Source organism: Pan paniscus, chromosome 4, assembly GCF_029289425.2.
Source record: "Pan paniscus chromosome 4, NHGRI_mPanPan1-v2.0_pri, whole genome shotgun sequence".
NCBI classification, from domain to species: Eukaryota; Metazoa; Chordata; class Mammalia; order Primates; family Hominidae; genus Pan; species Pan paniscus.
Window position 1 is genome coordinate 75,336,117 of NC_073253.2, and position 22,308 is coordinate 75,358,424.

The 22,308-nt window shown below is 40.3% G+C and overlaps 1 protein-coding gene across 2 annotated transcripts in view; it reads left to right on the plus strand.

Moving 5' to 3' along the window:
• Positions 1-3,638, plus strand: part of AGXT2 (alanine--glyoxylate aminotransferase 2) — a 51,277-nt gene extending 47,639 nt beyond the window's left edge. For both annotated transcript variants that reach the window (XM_003806665.5, XM_055112443.2), the window contains one exon: positions 2,260-3,638. In XM_003806665.5, the coding sequence (XP_003806713.1) occupies positions 2,260-2,367 (108 nt within the window). In that variant the 3' untranslated portion in view covers positions 2,368-3,638. The remainder of the gene's footprint in view (positions 1-2,259) is intronic.
• Positions 3,639-22,308: the final 18,670 nt, after the last annotated feature.

A 22,308-nucleotide genomic window follows, 5' to 3' on the forward strand; every position in this document is an offset into this window, starting at 1 on the left:
CCTTAGCCAGCATACCTTAAATGTGCTCAGAACACTTGCATTAGCCTACACTTGAGCAAAGTCATGTGACAAAGGCTATTTTATAATAAAGTGTTGAGTATCTCATGTAATTTATTGAATACCGGACTGAAACTGAAAAACAGAAAGGTTGTATAGATACTTGATGTACAATTTCTACTAATGTGTATCACTTTCCCATCATTGAAAAGTCAAAAAAATTCTGTCAGGGAACATCTGTAGAAGTCTGTAGCTCGGAGGAAATGACTAAAGATCATGTTTTATAGGTCATCAGCATTTACACGGTGAGATGAGGAAATCTCCCAGGAAATCTAATGTCTAGATGAGAAGCTCAGTGAGATGAAGATAGAAACCTGCACAACACTGACTTTTAACAGGCAGGAGAGGCCGGGCACGGTGGCTCACGCCTGTGATCCCAGCACTTTGGGAGGCCAAAGCGGGCAGATCACTTGAGGTTAGGAGTTTGAGACCAGCCTAGCCAACATGGTGAAACACTGTCTCTACCAAAAATATAAAAAATTAGCTGAGTGTGGTGGCACACACCTGTAATCCCTGCTACTCAGGAGGCTGAGGCAGGAGAATTGTGTGAACCTGGGAGGCGGAGGTTGCAGTGAGCCAAGATTGTGCCACTGCACTCCAGCCTGGGCGACAGAGCGAGACTCTGTCTCAAATAAAATAAAAATAATAATAGTAATAATAATAAAAGGCAGGAGAAGGAAAAAGCTGCCTAGGTAGAGGCAGAAAGCATGGACAGGTATGAAGAGAATAAGAAGAGTGTGAAGTCATGGAAGAAAGAGACAGGAGAGGTTCAGGAAGTAGGGTGGGGAATTCCAAAGAGTCAAGTGCAGAGAAGGCCAGAGAGGATGAGGGCTGGAAGATGCCCAGTGGATTCCACACTTGCAGGTAACTTTAGTAGAGTGGTTGATGAGGCAGAAGTCAGACTGCAACCAATTGAGATGTGAATGGGGGAAGGGAAAAGTAATAAATAATGGCCAATAAGCACCAACCAGTCTTTTTAGTGATGTGGCTAAAAGCAGGAAGAAAGCATTTGCGAGGTAGCCATAGCGGACAAGGGGGTCAACAAAGATTTGTATTTGGTGTGGTCTAGATTGGGGTTATGAGAGCTTTAAGCCTGCTTGTTTATAGGCTAAGGGGAAGTTGAAGGGGTGTTTCCTGGAGTGAAGGAGATGGGAGAATCCAGGGTCAAGGGCATAGGTGGACAATTTGGAGTTGAACAGCAAATATATCTTGTTCTCTGAGCCTTTAGGAAAGGTTATAAAAATGGATGTGAGAGCAAACAAGTTTGTCTTGCCCGGCAGCTTCAATTTTCTGAGAAGTATGAGGCATGATTGTCTATGAAATAGAGGGAGAGGCGCAGGAGTTGAGTAAGGAAATTGAGAGGAATGATAAAGGTTTAGATTGAGAAAGGACGGTGACAATGAACAAGAAAAGTTGGGGTGACCCACAGAAGTTGGAGACCCTGAATATCTAGCGGCATCGCTCAGCCTAGCTGTGTGATTTTTCTCTAACTCTTCTCAGCCATCTAGATTAGAAAAAAAGCCATTCAATAAAATATTTCATTAGCACTGGGATTGGCTGTGGTGTGGGTGCAGCAGAAGAAGGGTAGAAATGCAAGCAAAATGAGGGGCAAGTGCGAGCTACTTCATTCAACTCTGCGTTCTGAGCTGGGTAGAAAGGAAGGAGGAGAACTGAGTGGAGCAATAGACCTGAAGACAATGGGTGAATGAGGATTCTGAAGTCTTCATGAAAAGGAAAGCTGTAGTGGGAATCAGAAATCGAGTTGTTCCTGGTGAAGAGGAGGCTCATGGCATTGGCCATGGGTATGAATGGTTGCAGAAGGGTGGACATAAACATTCTGGGAGTTGTGGCAATAAGGGCAGTGAGAAGCGAGTTTGCTGGGTTGCACATATGGACATGGAAGTCACCCTGGGCAGAAATGGAGTATAGCGAGGGGCCTAAGACTTCAGTGAAGTTGTAGAATGACCAGGAGGTAAATGTATGACAAAAAGGAAAAGGGGCAGAGCCAAATCGTACAAGGGTTTGTATGGAGACTGGAGGGTGAATGGCCTGGATTCAGCATTGGGGATGGAGGAGGAATCAAACCGAGAGAAACATGAGAAACGTCCTAAACACAAGGTTTTGGATTTTTAGTTTAGTGCATTTCCTCGAAGTCATATTTGATTCTCTGATGATTTGTTTTATTTTTTGGTGTCTCCTCAGACATTTCGCATTGCGCCCTCAATGTGCATCACTAAACCAGAAGTTGATTTTGCAGTAGAAGTATTTCATTCTGCCTTAACCCAACACATGGAAAGAAGAGCTAAGTAACATTGTCAGAAATAAAGAAAACCACAAGTCTCAAGAATTTGCCACTTATGTTCAAGGGTGAATTTGAAGAATTTCAGAACCACTGGTATCCAGAGAAAACCTGCAGCTCTCCACAGGAGCTGTAAAAGACATGGTTGACTGCCTACCAACCATATTTGTTAGCAGAGCCCCTATTATCTTGAGAACTCCATTCTTCAGGGAAAAGATCTCCCTAGCTCAGAGAATAAATCGTAATTAGTTTATGTTAGGTACGGTAATTTGATTCCCCTTTGCAGTGATTGGTTTATGCATGAATATGTGATGTATTTTTGTCCAGTGAATCTTGAAGAAAAATCTTTTGGTGGAGGTGCCTTCAGGGAAAGTTTTCTTCACTCTCACTCTTCAGTTCAAGAAGAGATGTCTTCTTGTTGCGCTGAGAACACCATATGTTCATGACGAGATTCCTGGCACCATGTCAGGCAGCTTGTAGTCATGAGGACAACCCTTTTTGGTGAGGTTGGAAGATGGATGGAAGCCAAGTGCTTAGTGATGTCAAAGAAGCGCTCACTTAAGCATTCCTGGAGCCACCCTACCTCAGGGCTTCTTGATATTTGAGGTAATAAATTCATTGCTCTGTATAAGGCTTTTTTATTTTTCACTGTTACGGTCAAAAGCATACTGAGAAATGAGGCAGAAAATACTCCCAAAGAAACAACAAGTTCCCTCTCCTTTAACTCCCTTAAAACATCTATCAGAGCCTTCTTTTCTGGTCCTTACCTACTACCATATCCCACTGTGGTCTGAACCCTTATTACTCCTATTGCAATACTCTCCAAGACCATAATTTCCCAAACTTTAGTCATTAGAATACACACTTGTATAATTTCTCCATAGAGGCACACCACTTGTCTTAGGTATATTTTTCCTTAATTTGACTTTTTTTTTTTTTTTTTTTTTTGAGACGGAGTCTCCCTCTGTCGCCCAGGCTGGAGTGCAGTGGCGCGATCTCAGCTCACTGCAAGCTCCGCCTCCCGGGTTCAGGCCATTCTCCTGCCTCAGCCTCCCGAGTAGCTGGGACTACAGGTGCCCACCACCAGGCCCGGCTAATTTTTTGTATTTTTAGTAGAGATGGGGTTTCACTGTAGAGATTGAGCCAGGAAGGTCTCAATCTCCTGACCTCGTGATCCGCCCGCCTCGGCCTCCCAAGGTGCTGGGATTACAGGCGTGAGCCACCTCAGCCAGCCAATTTGACTTTTTTTACTAAGATGTGTAGTAAACTTTCTGTAATTACAATAAATGATAAATCAATCCTACTTGTCGTAAGTAGAAAGTAACCATAAAAACAGAGTGAACAGAAAACAATGTAATTCAGTTTTAGCAAGATGCAAGTTTTTGCAAATATTCTCAGCCTGAGTCCTGTTCTTTCTTTGTTCAAAAGGGAGATTAGAGAGTATTCAAAATGCCAGGTGAGGTGGCTCATGCCTGTAATCCCAGCACTTTGGAAGGTCAAGGCAGGCGGATCACTTGAGCTCAGGAGTTCAAGACCAGCCTGGCCAACATGGTGAAACGCTGTCTCTACTAAAAATACAAAAATTAGCCAGGTGTGGTGGCGCATACCTGTAATCCCAGCTACTCGGGAGGTTTAAGTTTGAGTTTTATTGTTTCCTTTTCATATTTTACTAAATTCCTAAATTGTGTTTTCAGTGTTCTTCCCTTTTCCGTTATCTTACAGGAAAAGGAATGTTGGAAGTAGAGGGCTCTGAAGAAGAACTGGAAAGTAAGTATTGACTTTCTTGTTCAATGTCCCTGACCCTGTAATTGTCACCAGTAAAGAGGAGAAGAAGAACATTCCAGGCAGAGTGAACTATAGAAGCAAAGAACTAAGGTGCATGACATGGAAAGAATGGTGGAAACAAAGCTCAAAAAGCTTGTTTGCGGACAAGGAGGCGGTGGTTGCAGTGAGCGGAGATCGTGCCATTGCACTCCAGCCTGGGTCTGTCTCAAAAAAAAAGAGAGAGAGAGGGTATTTGAAACATGTTAAAAATACACTGGCAAACTGAGACCTTCTCTTGAAGAATACAAACAGAATAGGGTCTGGAGACCTGAAGGGAAATCACTTTCTCAGCATGTGATTGAATGCGTATCAAAAGTTGTGTTTCTGTTTGAAGCTAATTGTCATTTTCTAACCCCTCCCCACCACCAGGTGTCTGTTCTGCTGACACATCCTACACCTCACTGCCAGATTTGTTTCCATTAAGCATTAACTGAAACATAGCATTCCCTGGCATAAAACCTTCCAGCAGCTTGCCATTAACCCCAGATGAGGTCAAAACCCTTTAACAAGGAGCTCAATGCTGTCTAGTATCCAATATCCAAATAGAGCAAATACTCTAGAAATGTTCTGTTTGGGCACAGTAGAAAGATCATTGGAATAAGAGTCAAATGACCTGAATTCTAAATCCAATTCTTCCCCTTATTTGCTATAATTGACTTTGGGCAAGCCTTTTAACGTCTTTTTAACCTCAGTTTGTTCCCAAGAGTATAACTATTTGCCCTTCCTACCTTCCAGAGTTGCCTTGGAAATAAAGTGACCCCGTGGATGTAAAAGTGCTTTGCAAACCAATGACCTAGACAAATAGAAACTTCTTCCTTTCAAGCCACATTTCTCCTCTTTCCTTCACTACAAAATCTTTCTCAGGAGCAGTTTTTGTGCCTCACTTATACGTCTTTGCCTCCTACCCAAGCTCCAACCACTAGGATTTCATTCCTGTTTCTCATTCCTTGGAAATGCCTTTTCAGAAGGCACCTGGTGACTTCTTTATAACCGAAACTTAATGTTTCCTTTAAACGGTCTTTCTGAACAATTGCTACTTCCTTCGTTAGCTTCTGCAGTGTGGTCCTTCTATCTCGGATGGCTTTCTCAGCCTCTTTTCTGGCAACTCCTCAACTATAACGTTCTGTCCTGAGCTGTCTCTTCTTCCATACTATACTCTCTCCCTATAGGCAACCTTGTCCACTTCTGAAATTTCACCTATCTTGACTATGCTGAAGACTTCCAAATATTTATCTCTAGTCTCAACCATTTTTCTGAGCTCTAACCCCAAAATTCTAGCTCTCTGGACTCTGTCATTTAGATGTCACAGGAACACTTCAAATTCAACAGACTTAACACAAACTCTACTAAATATCTCCTCCAAGAATCCCTTCTTTATTAATGGTACCCTTTTAATCTCAGGCTCATAATGATTTAGATCATTTTTCCCCCAAGTTATCTTTCTGCCCTTTATATGACTAAGTCTCATGAATACCTTCTCTGACATAATTTTTTCCAGTATGACCCATTTATACCAAAACTGCCTTAATTTGGACCATCATCTCCCTAAACTATTTAAACTGCCTTCTAACTGGTATCCTGGACTTCTTCCCATCCTTCCTCTACATTGATACCAAAGTCCTTTACTTAACAAATAAATATGATCATGTCTCTTGTCTCTTGAAGCATTTGGGGTTTCCTATCACCCAGAGAACAAAGTCCAAATTCCAATTATTATGGCATTCCAGAGCCTTCACAATTTGTCTCCAAACAAGCTTTTTGAGATTTATTTCCACCATTCTTTCCATGTCATGCACCTTAGTTCTTTGCTTCTGTAGTTCACTCTGCCTGGAATGTTCTTCTCTTTGCCAGTGAAAATTACAGGGTCAAGGAGATTGAACAAGAAAGTCAACACTTACTTTCCAGTTCTTCTTCAAAGCCCTCTACTTCCAACATTCCTTTTCCTCTAAGATAAAGGAAAAGGGAAGAACACTGAAAACACAATTTATGAATTTAGTAAAATATGAAGAGGAAACAATGAAACTCAAACTTAAAACCAGTAACAACAACAACAAATGTCTCTGGCCAAGATCCTTGCTAGTGCCAGGACATCCTCTCCAGGAAGTAGGAAGCTGGGAGATTTAGTCATTCAGGTAAATTCATACAACGTATTCCTTGTGATTCCCTGAGTCTTACAGAATCTTTTATATACCTAACAGTAATATCCTGCTAGTTTCCTATGTCCAAGGGACATATTAATGTCAAAGTCAGAAATGAAATTCCAAAAGGTAGCCAGGCCCTGAGTCTCATTTCTTGACTACGAAGGCTATATGACTGTACCCCAGTTCCTGCTCATCAGAATAAACTGCAACTGTTTCTTGAAGAGCACTTGGAGATTAAAGATGAGCAAATCATCAGAGGCATGGGAGTAGGAAGGGCAAAAAATGTGGCCATAGAATGCATATGGCCGTTCATTTCTTTCACTGGCTTATAAGCATGATAGATTCCTCCCTCTTTCCATTTGGAGTCGTGGGCAGGGGTTTAGCACCCCCATTTTTCTCCCTTCCTTTTTCTGCTCTCCCCACAGGCAGTGGGATGCGAGCCAGCTTACATAAGGCAAGGAGCCCACATTGTTGCCAAGATTTTTAAAAACTTTTTTCTTGTTAAGACTGTCTAAAGTGAAGATAATGAACACTCAGCTCAAGTAAACTTTTTTCACACAAAGAACATATTGACAGTCAATCATGTGATTAGAATATGCATTAAAATGTTGGCAACTGTTTAAAAACACTTCAGATGCCAGTCTACTCAGGAGGGAGTAAATTTTTTTTTTCTTTTTTTGGAGACAGTCTCGTTTTGTCGCCCAGGCTGGATTGCAGTGGCGCGATCTCGGCTCACTGCAATCCCTGGGTTCCAGCGAGTCTTCCACCTCAGCCTCCTAAGTAGCTGGGATTACAGGCACACGCCACCACACTTGGCTAATTTTTGTATTTTTTTAGTAGAGACGATGTTTCACCATGTTGGCCAGGCTGGTCTTCAACTTCTGACCTCAGGTGATCTGCCCGCCTTGGCCTCCCAAAGTACTGGGATTACAGACATGAGCTGTTGTGCCCAGCTAGGAGTAATTTTTTAAAAGCCCATCATACTGAGCTTTGTTTATATCATTAGTAATAATAATTATTGTAAAATAACACCTATAAATTGGTAATACTCCTATAAATTAGTAATACTAATTTAATAAATTTAATAAATTAGTAATACTAATTAACACCTATATTACTAATTATTATAATAATACAGCACTAATTATTGTAAAATAACACCTATAAATTGGTAATACTCCTATAAATTAGTAATACTAATTTAATAAATTTAATAAATTAGTAATACTAATTAACACCTATATTACTAATTATTATAATAATACAGCACTAATTATTGTAAAATAACACCTATAAATTGGTAATACTCCTATAAATTAGTAATACTAATTTAATAAATTTAATAAATTAGTAATACTAATTAACACCTATATTACTAATTATTATAATAATACAACACTAATTATTGTAAAATAACACCTATAAATTAGTAATACTTTATTATTATAAAATACAGTCCTATTTGTATTGTAACACTCCAACTTGTATGTCGGTGTAACTTTTAACTTTCTGGAAATTCAAGCTAATCTCAAAAGGTATCTCTAAACTATGGGAGGACTTAATTCTTCTTCCACCTTTAAGTTTCACTTAAGTCTCACCTTTCCTGCAAGGAACAACAAAAGACGATAGAAAACATGGCAGCATTTGCTTCTTCCTCATCAGAGTGTTGAAATCAGAGCATCATAGTCATCATTCAGAAGTGGTGTTGAAGACTGCTGGGCCCTGCATCAGTTTTTTGCTCTGGTTAATTAAAGCTGAACGCTCATTTCCAACTGAGACACAATCAGTAAAAATGGCACAGCTTTGCCCCGTGGAAAAGCTGATGGTAAAATACACACCCCAAAGTATCTCAACAGAAACCAAAGGACCACTGAACTTAAAAAGAGTGAAGTCACAGAAACAAAAGCTTTATTATATTAATCCTTTTTGGTTCAATGAAAATAAAGGAGATAAACCTAGGTCTGATTGGTGGCAGATGTAGGGAGTGTTTGGTAGATCTGAAGACATTGTGAGATGAACCCATGGTGGAAAACACCCCTAGAAAAGATCTCAAAAACACAATTTAATCAAGAACAGGGTCAGGATGGTCATTGCAGACAGCAGCTAGTGAAAAAACACATTTTTAAATTGGAGGGGACAACATGATGCAGTGGAAGGAACCCACACAAAGTCTCCATTGGATTTGAGCTGAAGGTTCCTTGTATCCAAAAAGATGATCATATGGACCCCCTTGAACCCTTGTCAGGGTTTAAAGAATACACTGGCAGCTTCTCCAATAATAACTTTCTCCTTAGGATTCTCTGCCTTTTCACCCAGAAACTCCCTTAGTTGGCACTTGGTTGTCACCATCTTGAGCCAATGTTTATTTCTGTGCATATGTTTTATTTCCTTAACTGAATTCTAACTACTGGCAGGGCGACCTTCTCTTATTTTCTTATGCTTAGTGCCTAACACAGTGCTCCTCAGAGAAAGGGAAAAAGTAACTTCTAATTGGAAATACATTCTCAGAAATACATGCTTAGATGGCTTTGTCAATGAGTGAACATCACAGAGCGTACTTACACTAATCTAGATGGTAGAGCCTACCACACAGCTAGGCCTTGTGGTATAGCCTATTGCTCCCAGGCTGCAAACCTGTACAGCAGGTCACTGTACTGAATACTGTATGTAAGAGTTAAAGAAACAGGAAAGAAACATGAAATGTGGCTCAACAGTCAACAGGTTTATTTTAGAGAAATAAACCTGAGAGGGACTTCTGTCTGATTTTGGTCAGGAGTATTCTCTCTTACAGACTAACAGTATATATTGTTTTTAGGGCAAGGGGCCTTATCACAAGCTTGGAATGTTTCTGTGTGGGGGAGAAGTTTTATGGCGGGGTTGGAATGTCTCTGGGCAGAGGGGAGGTTATCTTGGGGCTGACATCTTTCCAGCCAGAGTGGGGTTATCTCAGGTCTGGCATATCTGTGGTTGGGGAGAGGTCTGAAATATTTCTGGTCGGAGATGTTATTTGTGGTTTATGGTCATGCTGACCTTAGCCATTAGGCCGATGTCCTTTGGATTTAGGTGATTTTTGATCAAGGTGAACTTTAGAATGGCAGTGCTTGTCCAAGATGGTGATGTTCCTATTCTGTCACTGTAGACAGTTGTAACACAGTAGCAAGTATTTGTATATTTAAACATATCTAAATATAGAGGACATATAGTCAAAATACAGCATAAAAAATAAAGAATGGTATACCTGTTTAGGGCACTCACCATGAACAGAGCTTGCAGGACTAAAAGTTGATCTGGGTGAGTCAGTGAGTGCGTGGTGAGTGAACATGAAGGCCTAGGACATTCCTGTACACCACTGTAGACTTTATAAACACTGTACACTCAGGGTACACAAACTTTTTAAAAGTTTTCTTTCTTCAATAATAAATTAACTTTAGTTTACTGTTATACTGTTTTTACTTTATAAACTTACTTTTTGTTAACTTTTTGGCTGTTTTGTAATAACACTGCTTAAAACACAAACACATTGCACAGCTTTACAGAAACATTTTCTTTGTTTATGTCTTTATTCTATAAACTCTGTTTTTAATTTTTTTTAAGTTATTTATTAAAAACTAAGATAAACACACTAGGCTAGGCTACCCAAGGTCAGGTTCATCAATTTCACTGACTTCCACCTCCACATCTTGTCCCATTGGAAGATCTTCAAGGGCAATAACAGGCATGGAGTTGTCCTCCATGATAACAATGCCTTCTTCTGGATACCCCATGAAGGACTTGACCTGCCTGGGGCTGTTTTACAGTTTTAACTTTTTTCTAATAACAGAAGGAATATATTCTAAAATAGTGTTTAAAAGTATACATAAACCAGTAACATAGTCATTTATTATCATTATTAACTATTATGTACTATACATAATTGTATGTGTTAGACTTTTGTCAACGAAAAGAGTCAAACTGTAAAATATTTGAAGAGATTTATTCTGAGCCAAATAGGAGTGACCAATGACCCATGACACAGCCCTCAGGAGACCCCAAGAACATGTGCCCAAGGTGGTCATGTTACTGGACAGGGGTCCTGATCCAGACCCCAAGAGAGGGTTCTTGGACCTCACATAAGAAAGAATTCAGGGTGAGTCCATAGAGTAAAGTGAAAGTAAGTTTATTAAGAAAGTAAAGGGGCCAGGCGCGGTGGCTCACCCCTGTAATCCCAACACTTTGGGAAGCCGAGGTGGGCAGATTGCCTGAGTTCAGGAGTTCATGACCAGCCTGGGCAACATGGTGAAACCCGGTCTCTACTAAAATACAAAAAAAAATTAGCTGGGCACAGCAGTGTGTGCCTGTAGTCCCAGCTACTCGGGAGGCTGAGGCAGGAGAATTGCTTGAACTCAGGAGGTGGAGATTGCAGTAAGCCGAGATTGTGCCACTGCATTCCAGCCTGGGCGACAGAGTGAGACTCCTTCTCAAAAAAGAAAAAAAAAAAAAAAGAAAGTAAAGGAATGAAAGAATGGCTACTCCATAGGCAGAGCAACAGCATGGGCTGCTCAACCGAGTATACTTACGGTTATTTCTTGATTATTTCTATGAGTATACTTATGGTTTAGCATGATCATATGCTAAACAAGGGGTGGATTATTCATGAGTTTTCAGGGAAAGGGGTGGGCAATTTCTGGAACTGAGGGTTCTTCCTTTTTGTAGACCATACAACATAACTTCCTGATGTTGCCATGGCATTTGTAAACTGTCATGGCATGGGTGGGAGTGTCTTTTAGCATTGCTAATTAATTATTAATTAGCATGTAATGGGCAGTCAGGATGACCAGAGGTAACTTTGATCGCCATCTTGGTTTTAGTGGGTTTTGGCAGGCTTCTTTACCACAATCTGTTTTATCAGCAAAGTCTTTGTGACCCATATCTTGTGCTGACCTCCTATCTCATCCTGTGACTAAGAATGCCTAACCTTCTGGGAATGCAGCCCAGGAGGTCTCAGCCTTATTTTACCCAGCCCCTGTTCAAGATGGAGTCGCTCTGGTTCAAACATCTCTGACAGCTGGACTACAACTAGGTTTTATACATTTTAGGGAGACATAAGACATCAATCAATACAAGTAAGATGTACATTGGTTCAGTCTGGAAAGGTGGGACAACTCGAAGTGGGGGCTTCCAGGTTATAGTCAGATTCAAAGATTTTCTGATTGGCAATTTATTGAAAGAGTTTATCTAAAGACCTAGAGTCAATAGAAAGAAAATGTCTGGGTTAAGAAAAGGGATTGTGGAGACCAAGGTTCTTATTATGCAGATGAAGCCTCCAAGTAACAGGCTTCAGAGAGAATAGATTGCAAATGTTTCTTATCAGATTTAAAACGGTGTCAGACTCAGTTGATTCTCTTTGAATCAGGAAAAAGTCCTGGAAAAAGGAAAGATAATTATCTACAGAATGTAGGTTTTTCCCTACAAGAGACAACTTTGAAGGGCTATTTCAAGATACGGCAAAGAAACATACTTGTGGTTAAAATATTTTGATTTCCTTCCTTATCTGTCGTGTGATGTTATGCCAGAGTCAGGTTGGAAAGCAGGTCACATTATATAGGGTTAAATAAAACCCCTCTGATGAGAGTTTATGGTTTGTGGGGCATGACTCCCCAGGCCCCTTAGATAGGAATTTGGGCAAGAGAAGAAAAAAAAAAGTCAGAGTTTAGTCCCCACTTTTATATGACTGGCAGTGCAGTGGTTTGTTTCCACCAGCATCACCACAAACAGGGGAATGATGTTTGCACTAGAATAGCTTGATGGCACTAGAGTGACAGGAGTTGTTCAACTCCATTATAATCTTATGGGACCACTGTTTTATCTGCAGTCCATTGTTGACCAAAACATTGTTAGGTAGCACATGACTGTATTTAGAAATATACACAGTTAGAAATATGTATTTAGACATATATGTATATTTAGAATATTAGGTAATTAAGTACCAACTATTATTTTAGAAAGAAAAAGAAGCCATTCTTAGATGAATTGTGAGAAGGTCATCATAACCACAGGAAGAATCTATAGGCTTCCCAGAAATCTCTTATTCATTCCCCGACGGGGTATCGCAAACTTTGCACTCCTCAGACCCCATCTCACATCTCTGTCCTTCTCACCCTCAATAAATGATTTTGCATTTAATTTATCAGAAAAACAATGAAAGTATCCATGGGAATTCACATTATATCACTCTCCTGGGTAACACTTGCTACTACCATCCTGCTGTCTGTCTCTTGCTTGTGGCACCAGCTGGTACCTCCCTGCCTTTTCACAGCTATCTGCTTCGTCTCCCCAGTCTTGCTGGTATCCCCACCTCTCGCAGGGCTCTGCAAGAGTACCCCTGCCAAGTCCCAGGCTTCACTAACTGATGCCCCCTTCACCCTTCACAGAGCCTATATTCACTTTCACAGTCAGGCTTCTGTTTATGTAAACATTTGCCCTTCCCTGCACATTCTCCAGGATCTTGCTGCATAATTTTTTTTTTGAAGTGGAGTCTTCCACTGTCACCTAGGTTGGAGTGCAGTGGCACAATCTCAGCTCACTGCAACCTCTGCCTCCCAGGTTCAAGTGATTCTCATGCCTCAGCCTCCTAAATAGCTGGGATTACAGGTGTGCACCACCACGCCCAGCTAATTTTTGTATTTTTGGTAGAGAAAGTGTTTCACCATGTTGGCCACGCTTGGCTCAAACTCCTGACATCAAGTGATCCACCCACCTCAGCCTCCCAAAGTAATGGGATTACAGGCTGAGCCACTATGCCTGGCCCTTGCTGCATAAATTATTCATTCTCTACTAGACTTTCAACTTCTATGTCCTTCTGGGACTTAGCCTATGAATGTGCTTGTCTTTCCCATTTAAAAAGAAAACACTTTCTTCAAACATATATTCCTTTCAAAAAGTGATGCTGCTGGGAAAACTGTCAGGGGCTCTGCTATGTCACTCCCTCATTCCTACTCTCTCTGTACTCTGCAGGCTGGCTCCTGTGAACCAATTCTTGCAAGAAGTGCCGAATAACCCTCTCATTGCCACATCCAACAGAAATGCCTCAGCCTTCATCCTACTTGACATCTCTGTGACAGTTGAGACTGTTTGTCACATTATTCCAGAAATTCTCTCCCTCCCTACTTTTTTTTAATGGTTCTACAGTCTTTTATTTTGAAATCACCTTTGCAAAAATTGTGACAGTGAGAAAATTATGGCAGTGAAATGGATCTGATTTAAACTATCCTTAGCTTGCCTTTACCTTAATTAGCCTTGGGCTTTTGGGACAAGCTAACTTTGGAAGACATTTAGGTTATAGTGTAAATGATAAGAGTCCTTCCTCAAAACTCAACCACCTTTGTAAACCTAATGAAAGGCCATCAGGCTGGAGGAGAAAAGAAGTCTGATTTTTGCTAAGCGTAGCCATTATTACAGGGATCCTGCAGTTCATATCACTATTAGAGCCTGGCCTTTGAGATATCCTTTCAGATGTTTTTCATATCTGACACTCATGGCTCCACTTGGACCTGATGGCTCTTATGGCCCCAGCCAGGAGCAACTCAGTTCAAGAGGGCAGCTTCAACCCCTTATGATTTAATCTCCATCCCAACCAATCAGCAGCAAGCACCAATTTCCAAGCCACCCCCTTCTTTTATTCCCTAACCTGCCTCTGAAAAACCCCTAAGCTACAAGACTTGGACAAGATTGACTTGAGTATGAACTCTGTCTCCCACATGTCATGGCCAGCCTTGTGTCTATTCAACTCTTTCTTTACTGCAATGCCATGGTCTTTATTTGTGCAGCAGGCAGGAAGAAGCCAGCAGGCAGTTACACATTCTTTTACTACCTCTTAGATCTTTTCCATTCTTAACTATTAGTTTCTTTTTAGTTTACTCCCCAAATGCTGGTGTGCCCCAGGGATTTTACCTTGACCTCTTTTTTTCCCTTTCTCTGTACACTTTATCTGAAGTGATTTCATCAAATTCCATGATGGCTTTACTGTCTAGATGCTGAGGATTCTAAGTACTCCTTCAGGGTACCTCCTCCTGAACTTACAGACTCATATAGTCAACAACCAACTGCCTGAACATTTTCCCCTGGATACCTACTGCATTCTCACCCTCCTCTCTGAAGGGCATGGCTGTGGGAGATATTGTTTGATCCAATGTCTTTTGTCATCCTCAACCATGCAAGAGCTAAGCACTTGACTGTTCCTATTATCTCTTTCCCTGCTCCAGTGCAATGCTGCAACTTGCAGGCATCACTGATTGCTACTTGAAGCAAATTTTTTTAAAAGCAAGGAGGTAGGAGGAGAGTGGAAATTATGCCAGAAAGAAAATATGTTTTTTAATTTGTTCTTCCTAAAATGGCATTAGGGATAAGGGACATCAATATAGTAAGTGTACAATAGTAGGTGTGTTATTATAACCATCATCTCAGCTGAGGTGGTCTCTAGCTAGATCCATTGGGCACCTGTACTTACCAAGACCTGCCACAGTGGGACCCTGATTCACACTCCTCAGGTGGTTCTGTGCTAGTTTCACGCACCTGAGCAGGAGTGCCCTTTTTATTTTTGAAAAATCCCTGGCGTCAACTGCTAAACCTTGAGAGCCATTTACAGTAAACCCACTTTCCTTCTTTTACCAATATCCCACCCTTCTTCTTCCTTTTAGCAGGGAGCTCCTTCCCTGACCAGGAGTGATGCCTCCTTCTACTTTGCCACTGCTTCTCATATTTCCTCAAGGAGAATCTGTGAACTCAGAATCATCTCCTCCCTGACTCCTCTAACTCTTCTAGGGTATCATGGGGAGAGTTTGTGGTGGGTTTTTGTAGAAAGAAGTAAGATAGATATATTTTCATTCAATCCTTTAAGTGAGTAAAGAAAAGGAAGAAAACAGTTTAATTTCTGTATTAAAGTTTTGAAGATTCAGATTTTGCCACTCGTGAAAATATCTTTCAGAAATGCATGCTGTCTAGATGCACAATTGAAATATATATTTGAAAATGTTGAAAGACACTTTCTTCATCTTAAAACTTACTACAAAGCTACAATAATCAAAACGGTGTGGCACTGGCATGAGGACAGACATATACACCAATAGAATAGAAGTCCCAGAAATAAATTCTCACATATATGTTCAATTGATTTTTGACAAGGGTGCCAAGACCATTCAATGGGGAAAGGACAGTCTTTCTAACACATAGTATTGGTAAAATGATATCTACATGCAAAAGAATGAAGTTGGACCCTTCCCGTATTATATATAATAACCTAAATGGATTAAAGTCTTAAATATAGGAGCAAAGATTAGGATAAACTCTTAGAAGAAAACAGGTGAAAATCTTCATGACACTGGATTTGGCAAGGATTTCTTGGATATGGCACCAAAAGCAGAAGCAACAAAAGAAAAATGGATAAATTGAGCATATTTGAAATTTAAAACTTTTGTGCATCAAAGGAAACCATTAAAAGAATGAAAAGTCAGTCCTAAGATGTGAGAAAATATTTTCAAACTATATATCTGGGCCAGGTGCAGTGGCTCATGCCTGTGATCCCAGCACTTTGGTAGGCTGAGGCTGGTGGATCACCTGAGCTCAGGAGTTTGAGATGAGCCTGACCAACATAGAAAAACCCTGTCTCTACTAAAAATACAAAATTAGGCAGATGTGGTGGCCCATGCCCGTAATCCTAGCTACTCTGGAGGCTGAGGCAGGAGAATCACTTGAACCTGGGAGGCGGAGTTGCCATGAGCCAAGATCATGCCATTGCACTCCCTCCTGGGCAACAAGAGTAAAACTCTGTCTCAAAAAAAAAATTATATATCTCATAAGGGATTAATATCCAGAATATATAAAGAAGTCCTACAACTCAACGGCCAAAAAATCCTTTAAAAATGGGCAAAGAACTTAATAGACATTTTTTCAAAGATATACAAATGGCCAGTAAGCACATGAAAAGATACTCAATATCACTAGTCATTACAGAAATGCAAATCAAAACCATAATGAAATATCAATTCACACCTATTGGAATGGCTATAATCTAAAAACAGAAAATCACAAATGTTGGTGAACTGTGCAGAAATTGTACCCTTGTGCATTGCTGGTGGTAATGTTTTCTGCTGTGGAAAACAGTACAGTAGTTCATCAAAAAGTTAAACATAAAATTACCACATGATCCAGGAATTCCACTTCTGAGCATATACACGAAAGAATTGAAAGGGTCTCAAACAGATATTTGCACATCCGTGTCCATAGCGGCCTAATTCACAATAGCCAAAAGGTGGAAATAACCAAGATGTCCACCAATGGATTAATGGATAAACAAAATGTGTTATGTACATACAATGGAATATTATTCAATCTTAAAAGGGAAGGGAATTCTGATACATGTTACAACATGGATGAACCTTGAAAATATTATGCTTAGTAAAATAAGTCAGTCACAGAAGGACAAATATTGTATGGTTCCACTAATATGGGTGAGGTACCCAGAGTAGGCAAGTTCATAGAGATAGAAAGTATAATAGAGAGAAGGAATGGAGAAATTGTTTCTTCATTTCTAGAGAGAGGAGGGAATGGGAAATTATTATTTAATGGGTACAGAGCTTCTATTTGGGATGATGAAAAAGTTCTGCAAATGGATAGTGGAGATGGTTGTGCAACATTACAAATGTGCTTAATGCCACTGAATTGTATACTTTAAAATGCTTAAAATGATAAGTTTTACAAGTTTTTTTAATTAAAATTTTTAAAGGATATATTCATGTATGCAGAATATTTCTTCCAATGAGGGCAGAGGGAAGGATTAATATAGAGATTTTGATTGTATAAATAAATAATAGTATATTGTATAAATAATATATAAATAAATATAAATAAATGACAGATTTAGTTGCTTTGAAGAAAATAGCCCCACTTCCTATCTAGGTGAGAAAAAATGTTCTCAGTAGCACACACTGAGAGCTCATCTGTTTTCTTTACGTGTGGGTTTCTTAATGCCAGACATTTGGTCTTAAATCCTTCTTGGAACAAGGAAAGATACCAATCAATATATAAATGAGTATAAATACCAGCAAAAATGCCTGGTTCATGATCACTGTTCACCAAGCACCCTAACAAAGTAGGTGGAGGATCATCCCCCTAAAGCGAGTTCTTTCATCTGTAAAATGAGCAGGTTGAACTAGATAGATCAGTGGTTTCCAATCTTTTGGTTCCCTGGGCCACAATGGAAGGAGAATTGTCTTGGGCCACACATAAAATACATTAACACTAAGGACAGCTGATTAGCTAAAAAAAAAAAAAAAAAAAAAAAAATCGCCAAAAATAAAATCCTCATCATGTTTTAAAAGTTTATGAATTTGTGTTGGGCCATATTCAAAGCTGTCCTGGGCAGCATGCAGCCCACGGCCCGCAGGTTGGACAAGCTTGAGGTAGATAAACGAAGGTCCACATCCACACTACCATTTTCCACTTTCTGATATTTTAAAGCAGCAGCAGGGCACAGTAAGAGGACCTCAATATAGTCTTTCCTGGAAACTACTGAAGTGAGTTCTTGAAGGTCCTTAAGCCCTGTGACTGTTCAGCACAGAGGCTTAAGGTCTGCTGAGAACAGGCATGCTTGCAAGTGACTGTAAGGACACCAGAGTGCTGCTAATGACAGGGGAAACTTGAGAGTGAAATTTCTCAGATTTGGGAATATGGAAGACTTTCTCTCTTTGAGGGCAGTAATAAATATCTCGGGCTTTTCTTGAATGCTCTACACTACCAGGCATAGGCTTGGCACAGAGAAAACCTCAACAAATATGTACCAAAGATGGCTGGTCGACATTCTGCCAGTCTGCTCTTAGATTATATTGTTTTTCTTCAAAATAGTTACAACTTCGGCTGGGCGTGGTGGCTTATGCCTGTAATCCCAGCACTTTGGGAGGCCAACATGGGCAGATCACGAGATCAGGAGATTGAGACCATCCTGGCTAACACAGTTGTTGTGGGAAGTCAGGGACCCCAAACAGAGGGACCGGCTGAAGCCATGGCAGAAGAACAGGGATTGTGAAGATTTCATGGACATTTATTAGTTCCCCAAATTAATACTTTTATAATTTCTTATGCCTGTCTTTACTGCAATCTCTAAACATAAATCGTGAAGATTTCATGGACACTTATCACTTCCCCGATCAATACCCTTGTGATTTCCTATGCCTGTCTTTACTTTAATCTCTTAATCCTGTCAGCTGAGGAAGATGTATGTCGCCTTAGGACCATGTGATAATTGCATTAACTGCACAAATTGTAGAGCATGTGTGTCTGAACAAATATGAAATCTGGGCACCTTGAAAAAAGAACAGGATAACAGCAATTGTTCAGGGAATAAGAAAGATAACCTTAAACTCTGACAGCCAGTGAGCCAGGCAGAACAGAGCCATATTTCTCTTCTTGCAAAAGCGAATGGGAGAAATATCGCTGAATTCTTTTTCTCAGCAAGGAACATCCCTGGGAAAGAGAATATGCACCTGGGGGTATAGGCCTATAGATGGCACCCCAGGTGTGGCCATCTCCTATGGTCTGTAGACTGTAGGGGTGAAATAGACCCCAGTCTCCCATAGCACTCCCAGGCTTATTAGGAAGAGGAAATTCCTGCCTAATAAATTTTGGTCAGACCGGTTGCTCTCAAAACCCTGTCTCCTGATAAGATGTTATCAATGACAATGGTGCCCGAAACTTCATTAGCAATTTTAATTTCGCCCCGGTCCTGTGGTCCTGTGATCTCGCCCTGCCTCCATTTGCCTTGTGATATTCTATTATCTTGTGAAGTACTTAATGTCTGTGACCCACACCTATTCGCACACTCCCTCCCCTTTTGAAAGTCCCTAATAAAAACTTGCTACTAGTTTTTGCAGCTTGTGGGGCATCATGGAATCTACCGACATGTGACGTCTCCCCCGGACACCCAGCTCTAAAATTTCTCTCTTTTGAACTCTGTACCTTTATTTCTCAAGCCGGCCGATGCTTAGGGAAAATAGAAAAGAACCTACGCGACTATTGGGGCAGGTTCCCTGATACACAGTGAAACCCTGTCTCTACTAAAAATTCAAAAAATTAGCCAGGCGTGGTGGCTGGTGCCTGTAGTCCCAGCTACTCGGGAGACTGAGGCAGGAGAATGGCTTCAACCTGGGAGGCGGAGCTTGCAGTGAGCAGAGATCATGCCACTGCACTCCAGCCTGGGCAAAAGAGCGAGACTCCGTCTCAAAAAAATAATAATAATAATTACAACTTTTATTTCAGATTCAGGGGGTACATATGCAGGCTTGTTACATGAGTAAATTGTGTGACACTGAGGTTTGCAGTATGAATGATCCCATCACCCAGGTAGCGAGCATAGTACCCAATAGGTAGTTTTTCAGCACTTGCCCCCTCCCTCCCCCATCTAGTAGTTTTCAGTGTCTATCGTTCCCATCTTTATGTCCATGTGTACCCAATGATTACATTGTTTTTCATGCTGTGATGAAATTCGTAAATGCCAGGTGCTAATGATAAATGATTAAGATGAAAGGAAACTTTTGCTTAATAAAGTTACTATGCATTTTTTAACAATGAAGCTTTAGGTCATTTTTTTAAGGTTTGTTAGCTAATTGTTTAATATTTTTGTCTGGTTTTTAAAACCATTGGAGTTAGAGACAGACACAAGAAATGAAAAAAAAAGCAAGTTTTAAAACGGAATGTATAGGATTCCATTTTGAACGAAATTATATATGATATTGGATTAAAACGATATACAAGAAAAACACCAGAAAGTTAGCAGTGGTAGACTTTGGTCTATAAGGACTTTCTATGTCATTCTGTTGCTGGAAAAAGGGGTCCCAATCCAGACCCCAAGAGAGAGTTCTTGGATCTCATGCAGGAAGGAATTTCAGGCAAGTTGCAGAGTGCAGTGAGAAGAGATAGTTTACTGAAAGCTACTCAGATATAGAGTAGGGCATCCTCAGAAAACAAACAGAGAAACGCCTCATCTTTAAGTTTTTCTCATATAGGGGTTTTGTCTATGTAAATGCTAAGCTAACCTGTGTCTATGTGCAGGTGGGCAGACAGCATGACAAATTTATTATTCTATTGATTTCAAGAAAACTGTCCTTGACATTCTACTGTGTAAATACATCAAAGCATAACTGTAACTATCTTGGAAGCATATACTGCTATGGGTATTGGGACATCTGGACTTTCTGCTGTTGTAGGAGTATATCCTTATAGGTATCTTTAGGCTGTTTCCTCAACTATAAACATCTTATGGCTATGGGTCATGACTGGCAAGGAATGTGCCTTGTTATTCTCAAGATGGAGCTGAACTTAAAATGGTATTACTCTGGCTCTCCTTCCCTAACAATTCCTCCCTATATTTGTCAGTGTGTATTTTTTTAACTATTTATCTTTATCATTTTCAAGTATACAGTTCAATGGTAATAAATATATTTACATCCCTTTTTTCCCTTTATTCCCCCCTTTTCCCTTTCCTTCCCAGGCTCTGGAAACCACCAGTGTACTCTGTATCATCATGAGATCCACTTTTTTAGCTCCCACTTATGAGTGAGAACAGGCAGTATTTGTCTTTCTGTGCCTGGCTATTCATTTGACATAATGGCCTCCAGTTCCATCAGTGTTGCTGCAAATGATAGGATTTCATTACTTTTTATGGCTGAATAATATTCAGTTGTGCATATATGCCACATTTTCCTTATCCATTCATCTGTTGATGAGCACTTAGGTTGATTCCATATTTTGGCTATTATGAATAGTGCTACAATAAATATGGTAGTGCAGGCATCTCTTTGACACATTAATTTCCTTTCTTCTGGATATATATGCAGCAGTGGGACCGCTGGATCATATGGTAGCTCTATTTTCAGCTTTTTGAGGAGCCTCCATATTGTTCTCCATTGTGGCTCTACTAATTTACATTCTCACCAGCAGTGTATGAGGGTTCCCCAATCTTCACATCCTCACCAGCATCTGTCATTGCTTGTCCTTTTGACACAAGCCATTTCAACTGGGGTGAGATGATATAAAAATTTCTAAAACTCCAAAAAAATAGATTCACTGAAAAACATAAACATATGATATTTTAGGGCCCCCTCCCAAAGGGTGAAAACTTCAGAGTGAGGAGCGCATTATCTAATTCTCCCCGAAGTATCGCTGTGTTAATACTGATAGGATGATAAAGAATTAAAATAGAGAATTAAACTTGATGTTAATTAAATGTTAAAGAAAATTAAGGCCAGGCTCGGTGGTTCATGCCTGTAATCCCAGTACTTTGGGAGGCCGAGGTGGGCGGATCACCTTGAGGTCAGGAGTTTGAGACCAGCTTGGCCAACATGGTGAAACTCTATCTCTACAAAAATACAAAAATTAGCTGGGCATGATAGCAGGTGCCTGTAATCCCAGCTAGTCAGGAGGCTGAGACAGGAGAATAGCTTGAACTCAGGAGGTGGAAGTTGCAGTTAGCTGAGACCTCACCATTACACTCCAGCCTGGGTGACAGAGGAAGATTCCGTTTCAAAAAAGAAAAAAAAAAAGAATTAGACTTGAGTCTAATAAGCTGAAGTTTTTATTTGAAAATGGATAATGGAGTCAAAACAGACAATGATCTCCACTAAGTATTTATAACTGACCACTTTCCCTCCAGTGCTGAATGATTTCATGGGCAGGCTCTTCAGCACTGACTCTGCGGGGTGTTTCTCTGAGGTTACTGTGTCTGGGCAGGGTGTGGCATCGTGGGCAGAGTGACATTGTGGTCGGGACAGTGGTCATTCAAGCTGCTCAGTTTTCAAAGAGGGGGCTCAGACCCCAGTGAGAGGAGCTGTGGGGGTCGTGTTCTTTTTTTCATTTTTTAAATTAAGGCATAATTTATGTAAAGTAAAATGCACCCTTTTAAAAAAGTGAACAGTTCTTCAAGTTTCAACAAATGCAAAGAGGCATGTAACCACCCCTAAT